Source organism: Cavia porcellus, unplaced genomic scaffold (assembly GCF_034190915.1).
Source record: "Cavia porcellus strain 051 isolate PalLab524CR breed Dunkin Hartley unplaced genomic scaffold, mCavPor4.1 scaffold_32, whole genome shotgun sequence".
Lineage (NCBI taxonomy): Eukaryota > Metazoa > Chordata > Mammalia > Rodentia > Caviidae > Cavia > Cavia porcellus.
Genome location: NW_026947515.1, coordinates 25,765,324 through 25,791,848, shown reverse-complemented (window position 1 = coordinate 25,791,848; position 26,525 = coordinate 25,765,324). Strand labels below are relative to the sequence as shown.

At 42.6% G+C, this 26,525-nt stretch overlaps 2 protein-coding genes across 41 annotated transcripts in view; one reads left to right on the top strand and one right to left on the bottom strand.

The window, feature by feature from the left end:
• Positions 1-8,098, top strand: part of LOC106025050 (leucine-rich repeat-containing protein 37A3-like) — a 67,890-nt gene extending 59,792 nt beyond the window's left edge. For both annotated transcript variants that reach the window (XM_063241810.1, XM_013147073.2), the window contains 7 exons: positions 545-663; positions 2,687-4,185; positions 4,496-4,594; positions 6,700-6,746; positions 7,589-7,643; positions 7,722-7,861; positions 7,944-8,098. In XM_063241810.1, coding sequence (XP_063097880.1) covers positions 545-663; positions 2,687-4,185; positions 4,496-4,594; positions 6,700-6,746; positions 7,589-7,643; positions 7,722-7,861; positions 7,944-8,034 — 2,050 coding nt within the window. In that variant the 3' untranslated portion in view covers positions 8,035-8,098. The remainder of the gene's footprint in view (positions 1-544; positions 664-2,686; positions 4,186-4,495; positions 4,595-6,699; positions 6,747-7,588; positions 7,644-7,721; positions 7,862-7,943) is intronic.
• LOC106026489 (zinc transporter ZIP11-like) overlaps positions 1-26,525 on the bottom strand; it is a 115,487-nt gene that overhangs the window by 60,366 nt on the left and 28,596 nt on the right. For 20 of the 39 annotated variants that reach the window (XR_010045057.1, XR_010045081.1, XR_010045054.1 and 17 more), the window contains 2 exons: positions 3,563-3,640; positions 3,389-3,468 (listed from right to left, as the gene is read on the bottom strand). The exons of 4 other annotated variants lie outside the window; for them this stretch is intronic. The gene's annotated coding sequence lies outside the window, so the exon portion shown is untranslated. Of the gene's footprint in view, positions 1-3,388; positions 3,469-3,562; positions 3,641-10,328; positions 23,929-26,525 lie in introns of those variants that run through there. 15 more of the 39 variants (XR_010045086.1, XR_010045087.1, XR_010045075.1 and 12 more) reach the window with 3 other exon arrangements.

The window sequence follows — 26,525 nt, the reverse complement described above, 5'->3', positions numbered from 1 at the left end:
TGAGCCACTTCACCCCCACCGAGTCCTCCTTGACCTTTTGAATGCTCCAGTTGTCTAGATTTACCAAGTTTGATCTGTGTTATTAACCGCACAATATAGGTAGGGATAAACTGACTTTTTGGCCTAATGTCTCACATTCACTACTCCGAACAGGAGCTGGCAAAGGGACCCCACACATTGGAAGCTGAGTCCCTCTTTTTGAAGCTGACATACTTCCTGTGCACTCCCAACCCAGAGTGAGACTTTGAGGTTGAAAAGAGATGCTTCTGAATGAAAGGACACATTCCTGTCACTCAGCACTAATCTCCAGGACCTTCATGTGAGGCCCACCACACACACTGCTGAGCTTCCTTCTGTGGCGACCCCTCTCTCCCTCCTATTTACTCACAATATCCAAAAGCTGCAGTGGCTGTTGGCTTCCTACCCAGCCGCAAGGGCTGCCTCCAGCACTCCTTCCTGCTCCACACTGTGGAGCCTCGTCCTGCCTCTTTACCATTCAAGGAGCAGCTTTCCATTAACTCAGAACTCTGTGTCCTGTCTGCAGGATCTTACCAAGCAACATGGTCTGCTGCCTCTGCCAGTTTAAAAATGATATTGAAGTTGTCGACAAGACAGTCAAGCTGCACTGTGATAGCACATGTCTGACCAATGCCAAGCAGTGTTGTGAGTCTCGATTTTCTAATGATGTTTTCATGTTTATTTGTTTTTTAATTTCTAAATAGTGATACAAGGACTGTAAACTAATGATACGATTGGTTTGCACTTATTAATCAAAGTGAATGTCACTAACTTTCTGAACTGCTCTCCTGCAGACAGTCAGGTTCTCAGTTAGTACTGTATAATGCAGAAACATAGCTACTCCATATGCAAGGGACCCAGAGGAAGGGCTGGAAGGGAGAGGACACCATGCTTGGCTGTGCTCCATGCACAGGGCTGTCTGGTGCTTTGCCTTTCAGAGAAACCTTAATTCATGATACACAGGGCAGCTTGTAAGCTGGTTTTATATATATTAGGTCTCTATTTCTTCAACCTTAGGCAGGTGTACATCCGTTTTATCTTCTTTTCGAAACTGTCAAGCCGTACTATTGTATTTGGAACCCGAGTTTCTGATTGCCTAACTACAAGTGCTTGTGTCTTCTAAGGGAATGCAGGGTTGTTCCATGCCTACACTGGCCAAACCTGAGCTTATCGTGAGTCTCAGATGACTCAGGTGCATTTAAGGATTTTTCTGTATGTCGGGTTTATTAGCTCTCACTTCTTGCTTGCCACATGTGAGTGCTTTCACATCCAGAGACCTTGAATACAGGGACAAAAAACAAATAATAGCACTATGCTTCTTATGGAAAAGAACTTTGCTTTGTTTCAAAAACAAACTTTTACCAATTACAGTATTCATTCCACTTTCAGAGGTGAGAGAAACAAGAATTTCTTGCCTCCTTTTACAGATCAAGATCAGAGGTGTCAAGTGCTAGAGCCTCATGCCCAGCCCTCCGTTCCCAATTCTGGGCTCTCCAGAACCCATGTTCCTCTGTGGTCATGATCCTTACGCCCTCCTCTGGCCCTCACCAGCACCAGTCACTTAATTCTTCCAGAAGAGAAACACAGTTACATATTGAGCCCTTGACTTTCATACTCTCAGCTTTAGAAGCTTAGAAATATTAGAAACAAAAATAGGGAAACATCTGATCTGATAGAAGGGGCAGTTTCTCTTATACATTAGGACCTTAAGTCACGTTTATACAGAAACTGCTGTTATTCTGTATATTTGCTGTTCATTATTCCACAGAGGCAGGCATACAACCAGGCAAATTAAAAATCTCTTATCCTACACTCTGGATCCCTGCTCTGATATAAGGAAGACTCGAGCAGTACAGTATTTGGCTCTGTGTGGAAGAATCTTTTGTTATGGGACTGGACAGTGGCAGTGAACCTACCACACATGCATGGTTGTATTTTTCTCTTAAGACAAAAGACGTTCATAAGGAGTTGATTTTTCCCACCTAAAACCCCAGTATTCAGGTTTCATTGCAGGGTTGGCACTTGGCCATGAGTAAGTGGGTTAGGGTGCGGTTTGGCACTTTTTCTCTGGATGTTTGCCATCACGGTGCCAGGACACATGGAAGCAGGGACCAAGTGAAGGCACTGGGCACACAGGTGGAGCAGACGTATCCAGAAAAGACCTGTAGGCAGAAGGAGTGGGGCTTTTGCATGTCTGCCTTTTTGTCCTAAGAGGACTGTCCTTCATCATGGTCATCCGAGCATAGTGAGGTGGCAACTGACCAGGTGGGGTGAGGAAGGCCTGTGCTGCCTCTGCTGCTACACTGTGACATTATGGTGTTTTGGGTCCTGCGTGGGTATGCATAGAAGGTCTGCAGAGAAGCCTGCTGAGTGGGCAAGTACTTGTCAGGATGTGGCCTTTTAGTGAGTACCAATCATTTGGCTAAGTTGCTGTATTCCACACTGTGGAGTGATCTCAGAAGGTAGTCTCGTTAGCAAGAGGGGTTATTTTCTCTTTCTGTTCTGCTGTTTGTAACTTGAAGTTGAGTTTCTTTTTGTCCTGTCCACATGGCACTAAAATGCTTACTGACCTCTCCCTTCTTTGACTGGTGTGTACAGCTGTGGGCCAGTACAAAGCTGGGTGTCTATCATTCTCTCCTAACTGACAGCAATGTCTTTTCTTTGACAGTGGGAGACACATCCATAGGGATCCCCCAAGGATCCTTCATGAAAGTGTTACAAGCCCGGAAGGGGATCACCAGCACCCAGCTGAATATTGAATCTGAGAAGTCATCGTCAGAGGAAAGTGTGACCAACCCAGTGGGCTTTACAAAAGAGCAGCTCGATATGAATGATGAAAGTGACATCATCAGTGCACTAAACTACATACTGTCTCACTCTGGCAAGGGAAATCTGGAAGCTGTAGAGGCAAGAGTATTACCATTCATTCAGGTGCTTTTTTCAAAGATACAGGAGAGAGCTAATCCCCTAGGTGACTTGAAAAATCATATAAGAAACTCTTTTCAACCTGTACAAAAGTATTCAACATTACAAAATCAACTGAAGAAGCTGTATCTTCTTCAAAAATTGTTTGACATACGGGGAAAAATAGATACGGGGAAAAAGAAAGAGAAAACTGGCATGCTTGTGCAGTCTAGCCTTTTTGGTCCCCAAATGAGACACCAAATCTCTCCCCCAAAATTGGAAAATGCTGAAGCACCAGAAAATATCTTGGCAGCAGTTGGGCATGGAATGAAAACACTTCAGAGAGTAAAGAGAGGAAGTGAAGGGAACACAAGAAAAGTGGCTTCTTCTTTACAAAGCAGTGTTCTTATTTTAGAGCATGCAAGCTACAGAGTTAAAAACAATGTGGGCAATAAGCCAATCTTACATTCTGGAAATGCGTACCCCTTTCACGAAATTCACTCTCGCATGGCCCACAGAACACATGAGATCAAGCTCGGTGAAAGCCTGAGAAAGGAAAGCACACTACTGCTTGCAAAGAGGCCTCCATTCCCAGCAGTGAGGAATCTCGCCAGCCCCCCTGCCCAACAGGTGCTCTCACCTTCAAGAGACCTGAGTAGTCAGGAGAATCCTGTGTCAGAATTATATGTGCCTTTAGAGCCTTCAGTGGAAAGCACACCTGTAGAAAAACGTGAAAAAGAAGATGGTTTGCAAGGAGTGAATTTTCTAGCAAAACTTAGTGTGCTAGGTAAAACTATGTCTAAAAAACCAACTCAGAAGGATCCTCTGGCCAGAGACTGGGCTGCGACTACATCGGACCCCACATCAGCTGAGAGGCAGGCCAGGGAGGCACAATGGCAACACCCCAACATGGGGACTGACTCACCCCCCAGGGACTTCATCTCCACACTGCTGTCGGCCCCAGGTGATCCATCAGAAATCTACCTAAACCAGCAGCTGGGGTCCCTCATCCCCAACAATGACATCAGAAGGCTGATTTCTCAGGTCATCTGGAACTTAAAAATGGACTGCTCTGAGGCCCACATGCAGCAGGCCTGTGTCAAGCTCATCTCTAAGACGGGACTCCTGATGAAGCTGCTCAGTGAGCAGCAAAAAGTCCAGGTGTTCAAGGCCACGTGGGATACAGAGGATCAGAAAAGTGAGGACACCACCAGAGAGAACACAGCAGAGGAGAGTGACCAGAAGGACCAGAAGTCAAGAGAGGTGAGGACTACCACCCAGCTGAGGGGCCGCCATGAGGTGCCCAAGCAGGGCCTGCCTGTCTGTATTTTGTCCTGGCCATGTAACTTTGGCCAGGATGGCAGTCTCCACCCTGCTGCTTGAGAGAAGGAAAGTTGCCCCAACACATAAGATAAACAAGGCAAGAAAAGGACATGCACTATAGTAAGATTTGTAACACATCCCATTTGGTGTGCTATTAAGACTCTGTAAGCTACTCAGAAGAATTGGATTTGAGTAGACAGCTGTCATCCTCCTTATGTCTTTGTTACCTAACTACATTTATTTTTTTTAGCTTAAAAAGGTTCCACAACGTTACTATTACAAGCTGATCTTGCCATTATCTTTGATGGGCGGAATGATGACTTTGACGATAATTCTCTGCCTACTTCAGGTAAGGATAAAAATCGATTCAGGTTTCCTGAATGCATCCTGTCTTTGTAATAGATTCAGAACCATGAACACAAACCCCAGGCCACTTTGCCCTTTCCTATTGGACATTCCTCTTCAGTTTTTGTTCTTTTTGTTTCTTTTTTCTTTTGATACTGGGGATCAAACACAGGACCTCGCACTTAGCAGGCAAGAACCTGAACCACTGAGCTAAATGGACAGGGTCATTTCTGTTTAGTAACTGAGATAGAATGATTCTTTGCTTTTATTGAAATATGCTTTTCAGGTATGAGGGCTGGTTTATCTTTTGAGACAGGCCTTGCTGTGCTGCTCAGGCTGACCTCGAGCTAATTAGGCAACCCAGGCTGGCCTCAAACTCAGTGACCCTCCTGCCTCAGCCTCCGGAATGCCTGGTGTTCTCCACGGATTTTTAAAGCAACTCCACTCCCGAAAGATCTCTGACGAACTGAAACCAAGATAACAGGTCACTTGGGTACCTGGACAAGTTAATTTGATGGCCAAACGATGCCATGAAAGAAAATTTCCCCAACCCCAAACTACCATGTCGACAGTTTGATGTCCTCACTGATCTCATGCTCGCCATGCTCAAGCAGCTGTCATCACTCTAGGGAGAAGGGACAGCGCCACAAGACAGAAGTCTGTCTTCCACATTCTTTAGCTTTGACAGCTGCTGCTGTCTCCAGTGTGCGAGGCATTGTCTAATAGGTCCAGGTATAGCCCTGCCGCTGAGGCTTCTGTCAGGTCTCCCACAGCAGGTCCTGTTTAGAGTAGCCTCTTCCAAAGCTTGCCTCTGTTTGCCTTTTCCTCATTATGTAATAGGTTTATTATTTTACTTTTCATCTGATAGATTATTAAAGCGTAATTTCATAGTCTGACAAACTTTACTCTCCTTTTCCAACTAAATAAAGTATCCCTAATTTACATTTCCCACAGTTGTGGCAGCCTTCTGCCCCGGCCCCTCTCCATGCCTTAGTCGTACCATCCCATTCCTATATTTGCCTGTGCTCTGTCTACAAAGAATCCTTGTACTTCACCCTGCTTGTGGAAGTCTCACGAATGTGCTGAAAGCCAACTCAAGCTCGTCGTCCTTCTTGCAGTCTCCTGGACCTGCTAGCTCTCCTGAGCCAGTCCCCTCTTAAGAGACTCATGTCCATTTCTCCTACCACGAGAATAGAAATATGCTACACAGGTTTTTGAAAGAGGGGCATCTAAGAGTGAAACACAAAGGTCAGCATGGAAAAAAGCTGGGTGTGGCGGTAAACACCTGTAAGCGCAGCATTTGGGAGACTGAGGCAAGAGGACTGCTACAAGTTCATGGGCAGCCCGTGCTACATAGCTCAGGGTCAGCCTGGACTACCGAGGTGCTGCCTCTGGGTCAGAACTATTTCTTGTGAGGTCGGGGCATTCTGATTTGGGGTCGGTCTTGTGAGACTGATGAGATAAGATTGCTCCAAAAGGAAGGAGTGAGTTCTCTTTTGGTGAGAGCAGACACTAAAATCTGAGCCCCAGAAGCAGGGCCAACATGGGGTAGGATGCTCGCAATCCAGTTGCAACAAAATCATGGAAGGAATTCAGTGCATTAACTGAGACACCACTCTAAAAGGCTGGTGAAGAGGTGCCACATGGCACCAATCCCAGCACTCTGGGAAGCTGAGGCAGGAGGATTCAAATTTCAAGTGCAGCCTGGGCAATTTACTGGTTTACTAAGACTTGTCTCAAAAAAATAAACCACCAAAAAATAAAAACACAAAATCTTGTGTGGGCTCAGTGCTGGGTGGAAGAGCCAGGGGAAAGCAGAGGTCCTGTCTGTCCATCTTCTATCTACCTACCTGCCTACCTACCTATTTCATTGCAGAAGTCATGAGTTCAGTCTCTGTTACTGGATAAAAAAATGTTTCCGCTTCATGCAAGACTCTTAAGGTGCTTTCACAAAGTCAGTGAACTATGACTAGTAGGGTAGAATTCCATCTCTAGGAAAGTTCTCATCACACAGAATATCTCAGACTTAAATTAATAAAAGGAGTGAATGAAAATCGAGAGATGGAGGTGGCCTTTTTTTTCCCAAAACACTTTTTTTCCCCAAAACAGATGCGTTGTTATAGAAGAGCTTTAGCAGATGCTGAAAAGGCCATAAGGTAAATATGAGTCTGCCGATTTTTATTTATTTTATTTTTTATGTATTTACTTTTTGTCTTTTTGAGATAGGGTCTCACTGTGCAGTTCAGACTTGAAATCACTTTGTTGCCCAGGCTGGTCTCAAACTTGCAACCATCACCCTGCCTCGCCTCCCCAGTGATGGGATTACAGGCATGCATCACCATGCTCAGTTAGAGGACCTTTAAATGAGAAACTCATTACTAGCACTGGAGGAAAACCTAGAACTCAGCTATTTAAATCCCTGGATCTCTCAGAGCAGAGCCCACCTGGAGCAGAATAACCCTTCATTCCTGAGGTCTCATGTGGCTCCAAAGAAGCTGAGATGGGCCGGACAAGTAGGGAGGGACCTGCTGTCACCAGGCATCCCATACTGAGGGTAGAGGTGGCAGGTTGGGGTAGGCCTACTTCTGTGGTGGAGAGGCCTTTTGGGACTGCACAGGAAGCCCAGGGGCTAGGCAGGAGCTGGTGCAAGATGGAGTCCCTCCATCCTTCCTTGGAGGGGCGGAAGCTCATCTTCTCATGCTTCCGCTTCCCTTGTGAGCCTCCTCAGTTCTTTTCTCAAAATAACAGTGTGCGTCCAGGCTGGGACAGGTGCAGAGGTCTCCCCTAGAGACCTCCTGAGGCCCTTGGTAACAGATGGAGCCTCTGAAAGTCCAGCATTGTGGAATTGTTTGCAAAACTCCAGGCCTAGTTTGAACTTGCCTATTTTGAGCATGGGGCAAGGTACAGGTTTTGTCCTAAAGAGACCTGAAGTGGGCATGCAGACTGAGACATGACAATGCAAATCACTAATTGTCTCGCACGTGTGTTTTCCCACAAGCCGCTTTCCTCCAGAGTGGCCTGAACGCGTCAACACCGCAGAGCACGTGCATGAGGTAAACTTGAGAAGCGCTCAATGCTGGGGTGGAAGAGGCAGGGGAAAGCAGAGGTCCTAAGTCCTTTCTGTTTTCCAGAGGTCTATCGCTAGGGTCTTTATGCCATTTTGGATAAGGGAACTATACGGCCCCACCAGTGTCTGCCAAATGAGAAAAGCGGCAGCCAAACTACGTGATGAATCCTCTGATGAGGATAAGATTGTCACAAAGCATGAAGTGTAAGTGGCTGGGGATGACTTAAAGTTCCCATCTAAAATGAGGGGGCAGGGAAAGTTTCATTGCCTTGTTATTGTTCTCCAGGAAGCTCTGTGAAGTCGTCATAGAAGGAGGGCCCACCGAGTCGACCCTTGATGAAGACACCACGGAGCTGGAAGAAGTCGTCGTTGAATAAGCCCTTCCTGCTTCAGGAGGGATCTTAGCTACTTATTAAAAACTACTTAACACTTTGTAAAGTCTTTTAGCTGTATGGTGAGAAATTCAATTGCAAGTAGTTAAGTATATGTGAGCACAGAACAAGAGCAGAGGCAAAAAACGGTTGGGGTAAAGCTTGGATCCTTTGTGGCTGTCATGCTTCCAGGAGAGGCAGCGTGGTGGCCTCTCACCCTCATCACCCAACACAGTCAGCCTCTGCAACCAAAAGCACATTCTCCACAAGCAGGGCGGATTCTCAGTCAAATCGCTATTGTTCTCATGCACTCTCCTGTGCTTTAGGAGAAGCAGTTACACAGTGGTGTAGGGGAGCACACCCCTCTAGCCCCAGCACTCTGGGTGAAGCAAGGGGATCACAAGTTTGGGCCCAACCTGGGCAAATTAGTGACTCAGCAAAACCCTGTCTCATAACCAAAAATAAAAGAAGGCTGGTATGCACCTTATCACAAAGGGCTTAGCTCAATCTCCACTTACACAAAAAAGAATGAGCCAATCTATTCCCTGTATACGTGGCCTCTTACCAGCAGAAAACTGTCCACCTGCCCACCTTCTGGGCCTTCTCCCAGGGTGCAGGGATCACCACAGTATTTGGATTACTGAGCCTACTGTACTCAGGGGTTAAGTCCTGTTTTTTGGCCCGAGTCTTGAAACTCATGTATAAATGTGTATCCCATCTTGGTAGCAGTTCTCCATCCTTACAAGCTGGTAGAAAATTACCATTGGTATTTGTTTGTTTGTTTTGTTTAAATCCCAACCCTTGGCCAGCTAGCACAGAGGTATGGAGGGATAATGTTAAAAAAAGAATGTGTGAGCTCAGTCATTTCCCAGATGGTCCACCTTGGGCACTGATTTCAGCTATGGGTTGGGCCACTTATCTTTTACCCATGGACTGCCCCAGCCCTCCTGACCCACCGAGGGTCATGTGTGTGCTGCTTAGTTCCCTCCCGCAGCTCTGTCCAGACTTACACCTACCTATTCTCTTCCTGCCCCATCCAACGCCAATCTGCATGATTCCAAGTGATAACTTGCAGATGAATCTCCAAGACATATTAATAAAGGATGTTTAGAGTTTATCTCCAACACAAAATAAAGGATATTTAGTATGTCAGTGGGAGGTAAGTACATTGGTGAGTAAAAGAAGATCTCAGTGTATAAGAATTGAGAATCCACCTACTGACCACAAAAGCATCCTGGCACCCTGTCATAGAAGGTGAGAAACAGCGCCAGAGGCTGCTGGAGTGACCAGCCTGGCAGGCACACGGCTGTGCTGCAATCCCACCCTCACCTGGCTGCCTACAAAGCCAGAAGAACTGGAGAGACTTTTTAAGTCTGAGCTTGCAAATACACACACTAGCTTCTACTTCATTCCATGACCAAAGCAAACCACAAGGCAAGCCCCAAGCTGGGAATTGAGAAAGGACCTTCTACCTTCCATGACACCATGGAGTTTTTGGCAAAATTTCCCATCATCTCGTTTTGAAGTCATGTGATGTTTTCATTCTTCTGGTAGGTTTTATTCTATTGTGTTTCACTTGATTTTATTATGTGTAATAGGATGAAGTTATTTTAAAGAAAACAAGAGACATAGTAGCCATTGTTCACTTCCTATTATCTTGTTTTGAAGTCCTGTAACACTATAATGCTTTCATTCTTTTATTTTGATTGGTTTTGCTGTTTTATTTCATAGGATGGTAAGGATAGCTATTTTGAAGAAAATGGAGACTATGGTAGACATTAATTTCCCATTGTCTTGTTTAGAAGTCCTCTATCACTTGCATTATTCTGTTCTTATTTGCTTTCTTCTGTTTTGTTTTATTCTCTTTAAAATAAGCAAAAAAAGAAATTGAAAACTATGCTTGGTGGTGCACACCTGTAATCCTAGCACTCAAAAGAGTGAGGAAGGATTCCTGCAGGTTTCAGGCTTGTCTGAGCTACAAAGTGAGTTCAGGGCCAGCCTGAATGGCACAGCAAAGCTCTGTCACAACATGAGAGGGGAAAATAAAAGCAATTAAGTACTATACGTGCAGACTTAGCACCTAGGAGGAGGAGACAAGAGCATGGTGAGTCCGAGACTAGCCTGGGCTACACAGTAAGTTCAAGGCCAGCCAGGACTACCTAGTTCAGAGCTGAAAAACACAATCTAATAGTTGTATACTTTATCTATGAAGATCATGAAGGTGAGAGTCCTAGAGGAATTAGAGACAGGATATGGGGTCCACAATGTTCAGATACAAGTCCAAGATTCTGACAAAAATGTTTTTAATATTGTGAATTCTAAAGCCTAGTGTTCATACTACTTACTTACTAGTTATTTAAGGCAATGTTTTCCTTTTCCTTGTTCTAGAGATTTATCCTGCAATAAAATACTGTTTATTGAAAGAGAAACATTTGAAGCACTACCCTTTTTGAAGTTCCTGTAAGTTACAAATAAAACTTCCTTATATTTATAGTCTTAAAATCTCTTTGCTACTCATGGGGAAATCCTTTAAACCTCTACCAAAGTGGATTATAGAGATTATCACACAGGTCAGAGAGAGTCACTACAGAGCAATGATTCTCAGTTGGTTTGATTTTGCATGGAGGTGACAATTGCTATTGGCATCGAGAGGGCAGAGATCAGGGATACTGCTAAGCATGCTACAATGTTCAGTCAGGCACTCAACACAAAGAATCAGCCAGCTCCAAATGTCACTAGTGCGCAAGCTGTGGAATGCTGTTCAAGAGCAATAAAGATCACTCAGCACAAGTATTTATTAAGCTTTCATTCTTTGTATCTAGTGCATTTCACATGTAAATATGAAAGTCTAAATTACAAGCCACCATCTTCCAATGAGATTTCTTTAGTATATGGAAAAACTATTTCAAGTGATGTTTCATCATATATAAGTTGAAATAACTGCCAAATGAAAAAGGTTCAGAAAGCATCTTTATTCTTTCAATTATGTCCTTTTATTTTTTTGTAGAAATCTTCGTTGCAATTTACTCACAAAAGTGAGCTTTGGAACATTTCAAGCATGGCATGGGATGCCGTTTTTACACCAAGTGTAAGTGATATAAATGATAAACATATGTAAAAACAAAAACTGTGAAAACCAAATCTATGTATCAACTTCATGCAGTTATTCACTAGCTGGATCCTGAAAGAGCTTTGAAAAGTAAGTCTTAAGATCCACTGATTATTTTCAGATGAGATGAGGAGCATCCAGGATGGTATGGCCAAAGACTACATTCATTATTTCCAAATGAGGAAACTACGGTACAAAGAGGCCAAGGGATTTGATATAACATTTTTGATGACAGGGTCTTGCTATGCAGTCCAGGCTGGCCTTAAACTTACATTGGTCCTGCCTCAATCGCCTGAGTGCTGGGATTAGAGGCACGTGGGTTTTTGTTACCACAAAGCAATTGCTTCCTGCAGATGAGCGAGCTGACTTCTATAACTTCTAGGTAGCCTGCTCTGCATTCTCAGGTACTGGTCTTTGGCATGAGCAACACAAGGTGTCACACAGGTAACACTCAAATTAGCATCGTTTGGAGCTCATGGCTGCTGTGAAGGCTGTGAACGAATGTTCCTTGAAATTCCACTTGCTTGCTTCTCACATGCAGAGTTCTCACTATTCAAATATATACACTAGAGAACTTCACAGGACTAAGTTTAATGTAAAGTTCTACAAGAAGCAAAAGGTACCAAAGCTTTTTCACTGCCGGTGTCCACTAAATGGGAAAGTAGAAAGAATTCCTGAAAGCCTGCCACCAGGTACTTCTCTCCCTAACCACCCACAATGTTGTTTTTGAAAAAATATTGACTTCTGAAGTTATGAATTATCTGTGTGCAATCAGAACTTCAAAATGTCCAACAGGTGGGTGTTTGTGTTAAGAGATAGTGTGGAAAATATGTATAAAAATACATTTCTCTAGCCCAATTCCACATGCTTTCTCTCCTGCTCCCTTTGATAAGAAGTGCAGGCTTTACTTCCTTTCTGCTGATGTTTAATAGCCTGAAGGGGATTTCAGACTCAAGATGAAAATCCCCATCTCCACCTGAGTTGGGAAAGACTTCCCACCTGTCTCGTGGGTCCAAAGTCCAGTTCACACAGTCTGAAATCCTGGGGGGGAGGTTTAGGATGCATCTGGAGCTGGTTAACTTCACCTGCATCCTCAACCGTGTGAACTCCTCACTCTCGTTGTCAACCTGGTGATGCACAGCCTGGGAGACACTGAAGGCTTGCTTTTGAAGGAAAGTGGGCACAGGTGAAGCACTAGAAAAGACTCATAATGGAGGAGACAGTGACTTGTGGCATCTGATGCTAAGGTTTTTCTTAACAGAAAGGCAGTTGCTTCCTGGAGATGAGAAAGTGAGAGCTAAGTGGTGCTGGACATTCATGCTCACAGCACTTGCTGTGGATAGAGCCCTGCCTCTCAAACTACTCTACAGTTACTTCAGTAGATTTGCACAGTCAGTCAATTGTGGCATGCACCTGTAGTGTCAGCTACTCAGGAAGGCTGAGGCAGGAGAATCATTTAAGCTTAGGAGTGGGGGCCAGCCGTGGCAACGTATCAAGCCCCTATCTCCCCTGAGAAAGTAAAAAGATCAACATAATGGTCACAATCCACCAAGTGTGTGTTTGGACTGGGTACCTGGGCTTTGGGTTCAAGTTTCCCAGGAGACAAAGCTAGCTGACCGTCACCACAGTGAGACAGAAGCCTATCGCATCTCTTTTCAAAGGGAAGTCGCCAAGCTAGGATGCCAATACTTTTATGACCAACATGTTCAGTCTGGAGCTCATTATCAGTTGAAGTATTTCTCCCTGCTGCACAAATGCCTCCGCTGTGGTGGATTTATCATGAGTTGAGTGGAGGTGAAGCCCTGGGACTCCTCACTTGCACAGGACCCTTCAATGTCCTGGCGGGGCCTAGAAATTTCTGTAGGCATACATTTTGCATGCTTTTTCATTAAAAGGCACTTTGCAAATTTCATAAGGTTCAGGCCCTACTAAGTCTGGTTTCATGCCTGGATGCCAGGGAATTATAACCTAGTTAATAACTTTGATAGAGCCTCTGCATTACTGACAAAACTGGAACAGTAATTAGCAATGTGTTGGGGTCAGTCTGACTTGAATCTGAAACCCACCTCAAAGATACGCCAAGAACTCGGTGGGAAGGTGCCACTCTGAGTGGTAGGAAGACTCTCATCTGCAAGATGACGAAGCCGCTGTGCTGTGTCACAGTGCTCCTCTCACCCTGTAGTGTCCTGTACTTTCCTGCTTTCAGTTGGCCCACACTCACTCTGCAGAGCATTGATCTTCCTTTGTTTATTAACTGAAACCTTGCTACCTCAGAAAAATCGGGATTGAAATACATTACGAAAAACTGGCAGTGCTGACGTTCCTAAATGTTAAGTGTGCTCCCCCCGCCCCCGACTTCCAAGCGTTTCTCCTGCATTCCACAACACAAGTGCACACTCATGGCTGCTTTTTGAAAATTCTTTCAGTCACTTCATCAGTTCTAACATTACAATATCCTCCATTTAGTTTTTTATTATTTTTGAGACAGGTTCTTGCTATGTATTCCAGCCTGGCCTTGAGCTCACTTTGGAGCCCAGGCTGGTATGAAATTGAGGCAATCCTCCTGCCTCCGTCCCTGAAGTGAAGGTCTGTGCTTTTACACACTGAGAAGACTTTATACAGTAGAAAGACATACATACATACATATATTCATCATATATTCATTCATACACATGTATATATAATTTTCTTGATTTCGTCATGTGTTTTTTGTGTGTGTGTGTGGTTGGGGAATACTGACTCTTAGAATGAATTAGGAAGTATTCTTCACTTACATTTTAGAAAATGTTTTGAAGGGTTGGGGTTATTGCTTCTTTAATCAGTTGGCAGATTTCACGAGTGAAGCCATCTGATCGTGAGATTCTTTTCATCCCACCAAAGAGAAAACAAAAGGCTCTTCTTTTGTGAGAAGTTTTGGTCAATAACTCAATCATTACATTTAAATATGTCTGTTCAGGTTTTGTTTTTCCTTCAGTTTCTAGACCCGTATCTGTCATCTGGGTTATCTAAGTTATTGGCAGATAATTTTTTGGTTTTCCCATATAATCCATTCCATGTTATTAATAATCCATTCCAGGTCAGTAATAATCCCACCCTTGTTTGAGACACAGTTTATTAGTTCAGACTGACCTTGAAATTGCTGTGATCCTCCTGCCCCAAGTCCCAAGTGCTGGGATTGTAGACATGTGTCACCACACCCAGCAATATCCCCTTCTTTGATAATGATGTTTGCCCCCAAAACACGGTCTTGCTGTGTAGTTAATGCTGGCCTTGAACTCACAGCTGTCTTTCTGCCTCAGCCTCCCCAGTGCTGGGATTACACACCCAGCCCAGCATAGTTGACCTTTTACCATTGATTTGTTTTGGTATCCAGAATACAATTTAGGGCCTCACATTTGCCAAGCAGGCAGGGGGCTGCTAGGCTGCTAAGCTATTTGCCCAGGACCTTTGTTAAAAACTAATTTTTGGCTATGTTGATTTTCTCTACTGTTTTCTAATTCTCTGTTTCACTTTTCTCTGATCTTACTCTTTATTTTTTCTTTCTGATGTCTTTTTTTAAGTTTCTTGGGTTTTCCCCTTGTTTATTCAGAGCTTTATATTACTGATGAGAATCTTTAATATTTGCAATTGTGTGTATAGCTTTCCTAAATTGTTGGTGCTGGGTGTCACCGTTTATATTTATTGCTTCATTGAAGTGTTTTTTCACATCTCTGTTATTTGTTCTTGACCAGTAGGATCCTTATATAAGCTTAATTTCCATATTTAGGAATTTACCAGACTTCTTCCTGTCATTGATCTGTGATTTCATTCCACCTTGTTTCGAGAACATATTTTGTGTATTAGTCCTTTTAAGTGTGTTGAGACTTGAAGTAGGTGTGATGACACATACTTGTAATCCCAGCATGGGAGGTTCAGCTATGAGGACTGCAACTTCAAGGACATGCTGGGGTACATAGCAAGCCTAGATCTGATTGGTATTGCTGGTTCACTCTATCACAGCTCCCAGAATCTGCCAGTCTTATTTCTGCCCTGTACGTTTACATTTTCTGGAAGGTCTTATAAATGAAATCATGCAGTGTGCAGCCATTTGTGTTTGGCTATTATTCACTTAGCATAATCATTCATACATCCCACATGCAGTCTATGGGAGTTGAAATGGCAGCTAGGTGTGGTGGCCCATGCCTGTAATCCTAGCACCCAGGGAGACTGAGGCAGGAGCATGGCAAGTTCCTTTTTTTTTTTTTTTTTTTTTTTACTTTATTTGTTAATATTAAGAAGAAAAGGTAAAACAAATTTTCACAACAAAATAATAAAAAAGTAACAAGTGTTGATAAATTACACATCATTATCATTAGTCACTCAAGTACAAAATATGGGCATAAAAATTTCTTCAATCAATATTAGCACAACCTTTCCTATTCAGTGAACTAAGTGACACTAATGGTATAACTAACTTGCATTTTTTTCTTTTCCCTTCTATCCTTTCTCTTTTCCCCTATCTTAGTTTCTTCTTTTTATTGAACAGTTTCCTCCCATTTCACAGTGATTATCATATATTTTGAACCTTATGGCTGCACATATGTCACTGTGGTGTGATGTTTTTCAATCCTTCTGGGAAGATACACAGAAGGGAATCTGGGTTGAATGGGACCTCTAGTCCTAATTTTTTGAGGAATCTCCACACTGATTTCCACAGTGTATGTACTAGTCTGTACAACCAACAGTTGTAAACAGTTTCTACTAGTTTGTACAACCAACAGTTGTAAAGGGTTTCTTTTAACCTACAGACCAAGCAGCATTTTTAATTGGTTGATATTTGTTTTAAAATTAAATAATTTTTTAATGAATAAGGGAGAGGATGAGATAAAAGGGGGCATAACAACATAACAATACAGGTTAAAGCATGACACTTTCAGCAACCTAGTGCTTCACCACCAAATAACCCGACTTAATAGTAGTTACCATAGTGTCTTTTTCCTTGAAATATTTGAATATAAACTCATATGCTATAGCATCAAACATATCAAGACTGTAACACTATTCAAGTGGATGAAAGCATTGTAGAGTGTTTAGAACCAGCTAAGAGGAAAAATGATCAATGGTTTCTATATTGTCTCTTTGCCTATACCAATTTTTGTTTATTCTACCACATATGATAAAATCCAGCAAGTTACAGCATGATAAAATCAATGGAGACAGAAAAGCCATAGTTTGGTGCGGCTTTAAGGCAAGATGGTATTAAATCGGCACTAGCTATTATTATGTCTTTTCTTCAAAGTAGCTGTTCATTGCATCACAGGCCATAATATCAAACAGCCCAGAATAAAGCCATTCCAATTAATGAGTGAAAATTTTATAAGGCTTCAAGGCCATATAATGGGCAATCATGGTTATCACGTACTTTTATATATTTGATTCATTTCCTACACTAGAGAAACTATTCGGAGTTCACAGATGCGAGTTTGATTTAGTTCACTTATGAGTATGGTTTCAAGCTGCGCCCATTTATTGATAAATATTTCAATGTGATCCTTCTTTATAGCTGAATAATACTCCATTGTATATAAATACCACAACTTTTTTATCCATTCCTAAGTTGATGGACATTTGGGTTGTTTCCAAGATCTGGCAATTACAAATTGTGCTGCTATAAAGATAGATGCGCATATATCACTTTGGTATGATGCTTTCAGTTCTTCTGGGAAGGTGCCTAGAAGTGGAATAGCTGGAGCAAATGGGACTTCCAATCCCAGCTTTTTGAGAAATCTCCAGACTGACCTCCACAAAGGTTGTACCAGTCTACACTGGCACATGGCATGGCAAGTTCCAAGTCAACCTGTGTATCTTCCTTGACACCTTTGATCGTATCCTCTCATTAAAATGCAAAATGGATTTACTGACTGGTGCAAGATGGAGACAGAAAAAGGCATCTTTTAAACCCAAGCAAGTAAACCAAGCACCACTTGCTGGAATGAGTCCTATCAATTGTAGGGATGTGGTATCACTGGGTAAAGGGTCACAGTGGCCTGACTCCCAGAATGCAAGTCCTATACTGGTCCATATTTATTAGTTTCTTGAGCACATACTGGAAAGAGTGGGGTGTTTCAGGATAACTGGCATATAGCCAAGATTCCACGATCTGAAAGAGTCACTTTGAATGTCTAATTACTTCTACGATTTCCCAGGGCATGGGTATTGGTGGACTGAGACTGAAATTGCCCCTGGTTTCAATTCCACTATCACCCATGTTTGATTTGCAACCAGCCTAGGTCGGTTATCCTCAGTCAATAGCCTGGAAACCTTGTGTGTCAGCACAAGTAACTCATCTAGTCCAGGCTTTGGTGACTTACCTAAATAGTCTCCATTCCTAAGACCTAAATAGTCTTACCAGCCACTGCTTGTGGCTGGTAAGAGGCAAAGCCATGGACTCTGGTTGATCTAGGCTTCAAGTCATATTTCCTTGCAGACCAAAGGTAATTTGGGGCTGCACTTTTTGGAACAAGTCCCTTCTCAGCAGAGAAAATGAGCAATGTAGAAGACACAGGAATGTATGTCAGATCTCTCATTCTTCTGTGACACATCGTTGTGGCCAAAACAGTGACCTCCTTTCTGGGGCCACAGTGGCTCCTATGCAGTCACGTTTTCTTGGCTAATCGTCTTGCATTGTATCACTACTGAGTGCTCGGCTCTGCTACCTACCACAATTCTATCAGGGGGCCCCCATTTGGGCTCCAGGGAGTCTAGAGAGATGGAGACTGGCATTGCCTGGTCCCCATAACCTTCAGTTTCTGCCATCCTGGTGATATTGTCATCTGATTCCTTGCAGGTGTGGTAGCCTTTAGCAGGCAGCTCCCTAATTTTATAACTTCATCGTGTCTGTCATCATTTTCTAGGCATTCATTTTTCCAAAGCACTGTCTCCTTACATCACAAAGCTTGGCCCCACACTAGCCTTGGTCACTTTTCAGGCCCCTGTCCTGTTTGGCCTTTGCCTTGTCTATGTCCATATCCCAGCCTTTTTTGTTTCTCCCCATGAGTGCTGCCACCAACAAGTCTTTATTTTTTTGAGCCTTATACCAGCTTCCCATTTGGCCTTCTTAAGTCAGTTCCTATCCATTTTGGTGGCCATCATAAAAGCTGAGTCACATTCATGCCAGCAAAACCTCTATCTTCTGTAGGTTTTGTCTAATGGCTCCCTGAACCAGCCCTATAAAGGTGGTGTTTACCATGCACTGTGGCCTCAAGATTAAATAGTGGGCAGAGCTGGAATGCCTCTCTTAAAAGTGGCTGGAACTTTCATCTGTTCTCTGGAGTATTTATGAGATCCCTCTCATTTGACTGCTCTCTTTAAGAGCCTCTCAAATGTGGTCTGCAAATGTTATCATTCAGCTGCATCTTTCAGGTCCCAGATGAGGTCTGTCTCTGGGAATTGGCCTGAGCATGCATCTGAACATTCAGAACACCCTCTGGGGCATTGCTTTTTTAAGCACCGGAGGGTTGTTGGATCACTCTGACACTCCTCAGTGTCAAACATCAGGAGGAGCTGTTCACAATCTGGCTAGATTGGGTTGTGTGTCTGAAAAATGGTTATTTTAGCAAATCTATAGAGGCTTGGGACTTTTCTGTACAGGAGGTAGTATGATGTTTCCAGTTTAGGCAGTCAATGGTTGAGCAAAACCAAAACTTCATTGTTCCTCTTGGATTTGGACATGCATATCATAAGTGGGTTCTCTAGTCTCTGGAAGGAACATCTGCAAGGCCTGTGCATGGTCTGTTGGAAGCAGCTCACTGCATCACTTGGGCTTGTCTCACCTATGCCTGGGGCAGAGGCTTTGACTCTTCCCCCACAGCGGATGCCTGAGACTTGCTGTCATCTGATCCTGACTCCCACGGGCCAGACTCAGCAAAGGGAGGGGTCTCTGGTTCTTCTGGAAACTCTTGTAGACCGGCTTCTCTTGTGCTTTGTGCTACTTTGTTGGAAGTCCCACAGCTTCAAAGTAAAGCTAACCCCTCTCTTTGATTTGGGCTCAGAACAGAACATGACTGTTTTAAAATATAGTGCCAAATATAGTGCCTGGTTTTAGCCAACCAGGTCAGGTCTGGACTATATTCAGGCATGAGTTGATGTAAAGTAAAGGAGTTGTTCTGGGCTCCCCAACCATCCTCTGTCTCTGGGCATCACCATATTACACACCTAACTGTCCCCATATCAATCACCCTCTCAGTCAGCTACCCAACATCAAAGGAAGGCTAATATCACCAAGAGTTTTAAACAGTGCTAATGACCACACATAAACTGGCTACCCCACTTAAGTCTATCTCATCTCATAAAAAGCCAAAAGGTGGCTATATTTTGGGGGTGGCTCATAAAGACAAAAAGTGGAGAGAGCTGAGAGCCGGGAAAAAGTGACAGAGCCAGGGCCATAGACCCCCTTAGTCCTTCTGAGCAGCAAGGTTTTAGAAGAAACAGTTTCAGCTCCACCAAACCAAAAAGCAGACAGAGATATATTTTTAAAACTACTCAAGAAGCTCTTTCTGACTTAAGTGAGTGTTTCTGTTGTGTCTTTACCTCTGTTTAGCAGGACAAAAGTCTTATCATAAAACTTCTTTTGAACTCTGACTCACTAGAGGTGGAATGAGTATTTCAAGCAACTGATGGTCCGAATCTTGCTCTAGAGCAGAAGGCTCAGTCCTCCTCTTGAGTTGAGGCAGCAGAGCTAGAGCTTGATTCTTATCCCCTACTAACAGTGACACCAAATTTGGAATCCTCTTTTGCCTGGCACGCTTGTCATGCAGACCCGGTCTTCTGTTCTAAGGGCTAAAGTGTCAGTGCGCGTCAATATTTGCTTATTTTATTTTGAAGAAAACATCCTTGTGTTGAAAATATGAATAGTTTTGCTTGGTATTTCCAAAGACTGTGTACATATACTCATTGTACAAATATTTGCTGCACGTGCCAGGCACAATGCTAAGTGTTCGGGATACAAGGATCAATTTTAACAGCTAGTCTCACTTTACTTTCTTTTGAAAACATGGAAGGATTCCCACTGGAGGAATAAAAATTCCTGGGCCAAGGATTTAGCTCCTCAGAGTGAAGTGCCTGCCCAGCAAATACAAGATCATGAGTTCAATCACTGGTACGAAAGAAAGAAAGAAAATATAAATTGCTTTTTGCCCCTGCAGTTTCTTTGCTCTTGTCTTTTTGCATCCATTCATTTACTAGGTGACAGGAGGGACTGAGCTACAGTGTTGGGGACTCTCCAGTACAAAGAGTGCCGCGGTGTCAAGGCACCCAGAGGACCCTCGGCCCCAGGGATGCTCCTCACCAAAAGTGGTCCCAGAGCTCAACAGAGGAACCTCAAGCCACCCAACCCCTCAGCCTCGGCAGTTAAAACCGGCAGTTAAAATCGGTTAACTGCTCAGCTGCTGCTGACTTTTCTGCAGGCTCAGTATTCTAGTCCTGCCCTCCACTCAACGGCGCCAATCATGGCCCTGAAGAGCTGTGGGCAGACTTCTGGGAGAACGTGGGGGACAGATAGCAGCAGCTATGGAGGCTCTCTGAAAGACCCAGCTTAGAATCTAGGAATGATGCGGAGTGAGGAATCCTAGAGAGGAGACATGCCCTGCTGACCCAAGAATGAACTGGGCTGAGTGAAACCAACTGGGAATGCAATCCTGGTGCTATAACAGGAACAGATAAAGCCTCAGTGTGAAAACTGAAGCCCATGCCATTGGACACCACGATTTGGGTTTCCTTCTGCCGCAGCTGCGTCTGAATCGGCTCAGCAGGGAGACAGACACACGAAAGCTCTGAGAACGGGAATCGGTGAACGGAGTTGACAGCGGAACGGGTGGGGAGCCGTGCATCGACCTGCGGTGAGAGAGAGAAACTGGGACTCTTCCACAATCTAGGAGGCTCCAACAGAGGACCTTCTGGGACTGGGCAGCCTGGCTGCAACAGAGTGCTATAGTGACTTCAGTCACATATCCTCCTTTCAAGTGGGATTGGTGAGCAGTGCCTAGCTTATGTGATGCTGCTGGCTGAGACCCAGTAGGCTAGCACAGCCCAGGTCCCAGCGCCTGAAGGTGACCTGGAGGGGTGGGCCCCACATAGGCTGCCCAGTTCTTAACTCCCTGATGTGCTGCAGTGGGTGGGAACACCTAGCCAGTGCAATTCAATCAGACTGTGGCCCACAGGGAAGGAAGCTGGGCCTCCTATATACGCTTGCATATATAAGGAACAAAGAATATGGTAAGAGGGAGCAACAAGAAAGGTCCCTCAGCCCCCAATCCTGAGAAACAGGCAATAGCAGACACTGCACCAGTATAGACATAAAGTGCTATCTCCAGAGTCTCATAGACGAGTTCAGGAATGAAGTTATTAATGACCTGAAGCTAGACATAAGCAGAATAGTTAGAGAAATGCTAAGCACCACCCAAGAAAAAACAGATGGTGGAATGGAAGAACAGAAAAAGAGGGGAGAATTGTTTGATGGAGAAAATAGAGAAAGCATAGAATACGTGAAGCAGGTTCAAAGAGATTACCAGGAAACTAAAAACTATCGAAAGCTGGCATAACAGCTTGAAAGAAACTAAGGATAGATTTTCTGAACTGGAGGCCAGATTTGTAATGTGGGAGCATGAATTGAAAAACTTCTTAAAAATAAGAAAGAAACAAACAGCAATAATACAAAGACTAGAAGATGATAACAGGATCTATAACTTAAGAATTAAGAATGTAAAAGAAGAGATAGGGACACAAACAAATGAACTACAAAAGGTACTCGCAGAAATAATCCAGGAGAATTTTCTTAAATTAGCAAAAGGTAAAGATACTCAGATGTATGAAGCATTCAGGACCCCAGCCACCTACAACCCAAACAGAGCTACACCCAGGCATATAATAATCAAAATTCCAGAAATCCAATATAAGAACAGAATATTAAAAGCTGTCAGAGACAAGAAACAGATCACTTACAAGGGAACACCCATAAGAATTACAGCAGACTTCTCGGCACAAACCATCAAATCACGAAGAGCGTGGGGGGAAATAATTCAAGCTTTGAAAGATAATAACCTTCAGCCAAGATTGATATATTCTGCCCAACTATCCCTGGAAATTGATGGAAAAACAAGGTGCTTCCAGCATGAAGAGGAACTAGGGGAATATGTAACCACCAATTCAACTCTACAGAGAATACTGCAGGATATTCTAAAAAAGAAAAATACGAAGAATCCAGAAATAGTGGCAGAGAGGCCACAATAAATGGAGCAGAAAACAAAGTGAAGAAGACAAACTGATAACTAATGACAGAAAAAGAGCTCAACAGAAATGAGGCAGAGAAGATTGGATGATAGGAACAGCTATTTTGGAGAAAATGACATCATAATAGGTAATGCTCATTTAGTATCATCTTGTTTTGAAGTCTCATCAAGCTTTTGCTCTTCTGTCTCCATTGGTCTTAGCAGGTTGTATCTTATTGGAATTTGTTATATGTGATAGTTTAAACCAAAACTTTTATAGACAAGGAGATTATACAGAGACCATTGTTCATTTTCTGTTAGTTGATTCTAAGTATTCTGTTGAATCGTTTTACATTGTTTTGATATATATGATGCTACAGTATACGAAGTTATACTCAAAGATTTCAAGGAAAGAGACAATATGGTAACTACTTTTGTTGCATCATTGAACAGAACTGTTTGGTCTCACTGTTTGAATGTCCACTACATAAGCTTTCATTTTGTAACTTGAACAAATATTTCTATGATGACAATATGTAATCCATTAACTAGTGATTTTATACTGTTTATTTTTTTTCTGAAATTCTGTATAACTTGTACCCTTTTTCTGCTTTTTTTTCTTTTTCTCCTTAAATAAAATTTAAAAAAAAAAGAGCTGTGGGTAAAAGGGCCAGTGTTTCCCAGAATCCCTAGGTGCCCAGGTCTGGGGGAACTTGGGGCTGTCCTAGCAGGTGTGGGCCCCAGGACATGAGCCAGGGCCCAGAGAGGAGCCACCCTGCACTTCCCACTGCATGGGTGGGATGTGTTTGTACCATCTGCCTCTGGCAAATATGTGTCAGACCAGATCCTGGATCCTGGGTCTATGACTTCACTTGGTGTGGGCACCAACTGCAAAACTTGGGAGACATCACTTCATTTACCCCAGCTGAAAGTTGTCCACTTGTGAGTGGCAGCAATAACACCTGCAGGGTTTTTGCCTCCCAAAACATCAGCGCAGCCTCGTGGGCAGAGCTTAGACTCAAGCTGGAGTCTCTCCTTTGACCTTTGAGAGTCAGGAAAACACACACCTGGTTTATTTACTTGGTTGATTGGTTGGTTTGGTTTGTTTTAAGCTTCTAAAATTAGGTAGTTTATTACTTTTAAGAACATCATTTAAACGCATGCAACTATTTAATTCCTTCAACCAAAACAATCGATGTTTGTTTTTCTATTAGTAGTGATAGAAAATGTCTATCAATCGATAGAAGATATTTATTGATGGAGAAAATAAGTCCATAAGTCACTTGGGGTTCACACTTACATGAGAGTACAAAGTGCACAGTTCAAGTCCTTTTCAGAAGACAGAAATCAGCTTTCACCATCATATAGGGGGTTCATTATTGTCAGGCCCAAGGAATAGTGTAACATTCTAACATGACACAGTGTGAACTCTGCCTCCAGCAATCCACAGGAGTAACACAGGAGCTCACACACCAGATAAATCGCTGGCTAGCTGTGTAACCTTGGAACAATGGCTTCACTTTTATTTCTCAATCTCAGATTCCTCATCTGTAAAATACAATTCACAGCATAAAGAAATATTGTGAAAATCACCAATATAAATCGTGATGGTAATTATATATTCCAAAACTGAAAACTAATATCAGTATTACCTCCACAACAACACAGGAATTCCAGAATCAAATAATGCTTTTGTTTTCAAAACTAGCAGAGATTATAAAGATGAGGAATACATACCAGTGAAGTTTGAGAAATGGAACTGTTTCCTATGTTTTAGCTGAGAATAGATATAACATTTCTGAAGGTTAACATAAGAAATTATGCCTTTTTATTTAGAAATATTACATCTAAGAGTTCATCCTAAGGAAATGTACATAAAATCTTCTCTACAGGATCGTCATTAATTTAAATGAGGCCCACACACCTGTTTTCACTGCACTTTTTACCCTGTGATCACCTTGACGTGCCCCTGGAGACTGTCCTGTGTGTAACTCGCTATTCTCCTGCTTTCCTCTTCCACTCCTGTGGCTGTTTCTTTCTATCATAAAGCAGTGTCAAAATTCGCAACTGCACCAGTGAAGGGCAGCTCTCAGGAGGGATCAGAAGTGACCGTACTTTGGGAACTTACACTCTCAGATTTTGGTCAAGTGGGAACCTGGGGCCTAAGTGGGGACTGAAGTAATGGGGTGGGGAGAGGTATGGGCAGGTAAGAGTGCACATTTAGACGATTGAATCTGAATAAAACACTTAAAGTATTAAATAAGTTTTTAAAGTATTAAATAATTAACTAAGCGGGTAAACTGTTGTATTATCCAGATGATTAAGATACCAGAAGAATTGACTGCCAGCATTTTAGTGCTGGAATTATGACACCCATCTTAAAAACATGTGTTTAAAATCGTGATTAAGTGGTATAGTGTGGTGGTGCACTCCTGAAATGCCAGCATTTGGGTGGCTGAGGCAAGGGATTATTGCAAGTTCAAGACCAGCCTGCCTTACAAAGTGAGCGCAAGGCCAGCCTGAACTGCATAGCATGACCCTGTCTCAAAAACAAACAAACCAACCCAAAAAAACAAAGTAAAAAAAATGCTATTGCTGGAAATGTTTACACTCAGCATAGAAATACTCCATCTTCACTAAAATAATCACAATCTCTGCAGTCTTGTTGTCAAAGAGGATGTACTTGCACAGTATTTTTAACAGTTTAGAGAAAGGAGGATACTATGTTCTTTGGTGTGAAAGCTTGATGTTTTTGTTTTGTGTTTGGTTTGGTTTGGTTTCTGGTCCAGTGGGTCCAGAAGAGTAAATATTATTAATAGTAATTAAACTAATTTTGTCATATTTTGGCAAGTAGAGCCTCTTTTCAAATGTAGGAGGCTTGAAGAAAGTAGGCATAAAGAATTTTTACTATATGGGACTAAAAATAGTCTCTGGAATTATGAAACAAGCTCGGCCCTAAGGCAGTAGTGGGCAAAGCAGTGGCATGCATAGACAAAAAATCAAAGGAGAGAAAACAATTGTTCTATGTGACAGACCAAAAAAAGTAAGAGTAACTTGCCCATGAACTGCAGAACAGATAAGATATGGTATTTACATACAATGGAAAGCTGCCCAGCTATGAAGTAGGATAATCTTGAGGCTATTGTAGGGAATTGGATGCAACTGAGATCATGTTCATGGGTGAAATGGTTTGGACACATACAGGTGAACACCAAGTTATCCCCCTAGCATCAACAACTGGAGGAGTTAGTGGGATCCAAAAGGCACATTAGATTATAACAGTGATAGTTGAGGAAATGCCTCAAAAAGGAAAGTGGGAATCACTGCTAATTTCCAATTACCTCGTTTTCAACTCTTGTACAATTTTCATAATTTTGTTAGATTTGGTTTTATTGTGTCTTGGTTGTTAGATTTTACTGTGCTTGGTGATATGGGCAGCTATTTTGAAGGTAACAGCATATATTGTGGTAAACATCATTGTTTATATATTATCTTATTTTGAAGTCCTATAATGCTTTTATTCTTTTGATTGGTTTTATTCTGTTTTGTTTTGCTTTTATTATGTGTGAGGGTATGGACGACTATTTTGAACAAAATGAGACATTATGGAAGCCATTGTTGTTTTCGCATCATCTTGTTTTGAAGTCCTGTAATGTTTTAATTCTTTTGATAGGTTTTATTCTATTGTGTTTTGATGGTATGAAGTTATTTTGAAGAAAACAAGACACAGTATAGTAGCCATTGTTATTATCTTGTTTTGAAGTCATGTAATGCTTTCATTCTTTTATTTTGATTGGTTTTGTTCTGTTTTATTTTGATTTTATTTCATGTGATGGTATGGACAAACTACTTTGAAGAAAATGGAGACATTATGGTAGACATTATTACTTTTCCATTGTCCTGTTTAGAAGTCCATCATTTGCATTGTTCTGTTCTTATTTGCTTTCTTCTGTTTTGTTTTGTTTTATTCTCTTTAAAATAAACAAAAAAAGAAATTGAAAACTATGCTTGGTGGTGTAATCCTAGCATTCAAAAGCGTGAGGAAGGATTGCTGCAAATCTGAGGCTTGCCTGGGCTACAAAGTGAGCTCAGGGCCAGCCTGAATGCTGTAGCAAAACTGTTTCAAAATGACAGGGCAAGAAATA